Source organism: Chrysochloris asiatica, unplaced genomic scaffold, assembly GCF_000296735.1.
Source record: "Chrysochloris asiatica unplaced genomic scaffold, ChrAsi1.0 scaffold00113, whole genome shotgun sequence".
Taxonomy (NCBI): Eukaryota; Metazoa; Chordata; class Mammalia; order Afrosoricida; family Chrysochloridae; genus Chrysochloris; species Chrysochloris asiatica.
This window is the reverse complement of record NW_006408631.1, coordinates 2,857,588-2,859,327: the sequence shown is the minus strand read 5'-3', so window position 1 is coordinate 2,859,327 and position 1,740 is coordinate 2,857,588. Positions and strand designations below refer to the sequence as shown.

The 1,740-nt window shown below is 39.8% G+C and overlaps 2 protein-coding genes across 3 annotated transcripts in view; both read left to right on the top strand.

Moving 5' to 3' along the window:
* The window catches only part of KCNAB1 (potassium voltage-gated channel, shaker-related subfamily, beta member 1), a 650,886-nt gene that overhangs the window by 32,970 nt on the left and 616,176 nt on the right, over window positions 1-1,740 (top strand). The window lies entirely within an intron of this gene.
* On the top strand, window positions 253-1,452 carry LOC102832395 (endophilin-B1-like). The gene is made up of 2 exons (XM_006867990.1): window positions 253-951; window positions 1,387-1,452. The coding sequence occupies exons 1-2, from the start codon at window positions 253-255 to the stop codon at window positions 1,450-1,452; spliced, it is 765 nt and encodes a 254-aa protein (XP_006868052.1).

Below are 1,740 nucleotides of genomic sequence, written 5' to 3'. Positions count from 1 at the left end.
TTTGTGTAGTCAATAAAACACAGGTAAACATCTTCCTGGTATTCCCTGATTTCAGCCAAGATCCATCTGACATCAGCAATGATTTCCCTTGTTCCACGTCCTCTTCTGAATCCGGCTTGAACCTTTAGAAGTTCTCTGTCAATGTATGGTTGCAGCCATTTTCTGTATTTTCTTTAGTAAAACTTTACTCGCATGGCATATCAAAGATATTGTCCAATGATTCTGCATTCTGTTGGGTCACCTCTTTTTGGAATGGGCACAAATAATGCCCTAATTAAGTATGGAGAAACACAAAATTGGATTGGAACAGCAGACAGAGAACTGATTCAAACATCAGCCTTAAATTTTCTGACTCCTTTAAGAAACTTTTTAGAAGGAGATTACCAAACAATTGCTAAAGAAAGAAAACTATTACAAAATAAGAGACTAGATTTGAATGCTGCAAAAACCAGACTGAAAAAGGCAAAAACTGCAGACACTAGAGCTTCATCTGAACAGGAATTAGGAATAACTCAAAGTGAATTTGATCGCCAAGCAAAGATTACCAGACTTCTGCTAGAGGGAATCAGCAGTACAAATGCCCATCACCTCTGCTGTCTGAATGACTTTGTAGAAGCCCAGATGACTTACTATACACAATGTTACCAGTACATGATAGACCTCCAAAAACAACTGGGAAGTTTTCCATCTAATTATCTTTGTAATAACAATCAATCATCAATACCACCTTTACCACCCACTTCATCAAATGTGATTGTACCTTCTGTGATGGCTTCAACAATTGGTTTAGTAATCACCTCTCCCTCCAACCTCAGTGACCTTAAAGAGTGTACTGGCAACAGGAAGGTGAGGGTTCTCTATGATTATGATGCTGCAAACAGTAGTGAATTATCACTTCTAGCAGCTGAGGTGATCATTGTGTTCAGTGTCATTGGAATGGATTCAGACTGGCACCTGACCCAAGCCATGATACTTTCAATAACCTCATCAGCATGTGAAAGCTGGACAGTGAATAAGGAAGACTGTAGAAGAACTGATGCTTTTGAGTTATGGTATTGGAGGAGAATATTGAAAGTGCCATGGGCTGCCAAAAGAATGAATAGAGAGTGCTATTTGGAGGCCCAGATGGCCAAACTTCATCTCTCATACTTCAGACATATTGTCAGGAAGGAGCAGTCACTGGAGAAGGATATCATGTTTGGCAAGGTGGAGGGGTCAGAGAAGAAGAGGAATACCCCCAATGAGATGGATTGCCCAAGTGGCAGCATCGATGGACTCAAGTGTGGCAACAGTAGTGAGTTTGGCCCAGGATTGGGCAGTGTTTCTTTCCGTTGTGCATAAGATCGCTATGGGTTGGTACCAACTCGATGGCACCTAACAACAACAACAATGGGAGAAAGGGGGAATCAGAAAGGCAGGGTGACAATTACATACTTAAGAGCTTCTCAATGAAATAGGTGGACTTTGGAAAGGGTATGCATTAGGACACGATGTTTATATACAATTAACTCTAAAAAATCAGGTTTATGGATCTTCCATGTTAATGCCTAAAAAGGAGACTAAGAATAAAATACCAGCCTCAGAAGCCAGCCTTTCTGCCATTAAAGTTGCATAGTAATTTTCATTACAAAATTTATGTTAGAGCTTCACGACAAGAATGTTTTCTTACAAAATTCTTTCTACTGAGGTCTTACCAACAAACAACTTTTACTTTTGAGTCCCTACTTAATGCAGAAGAAC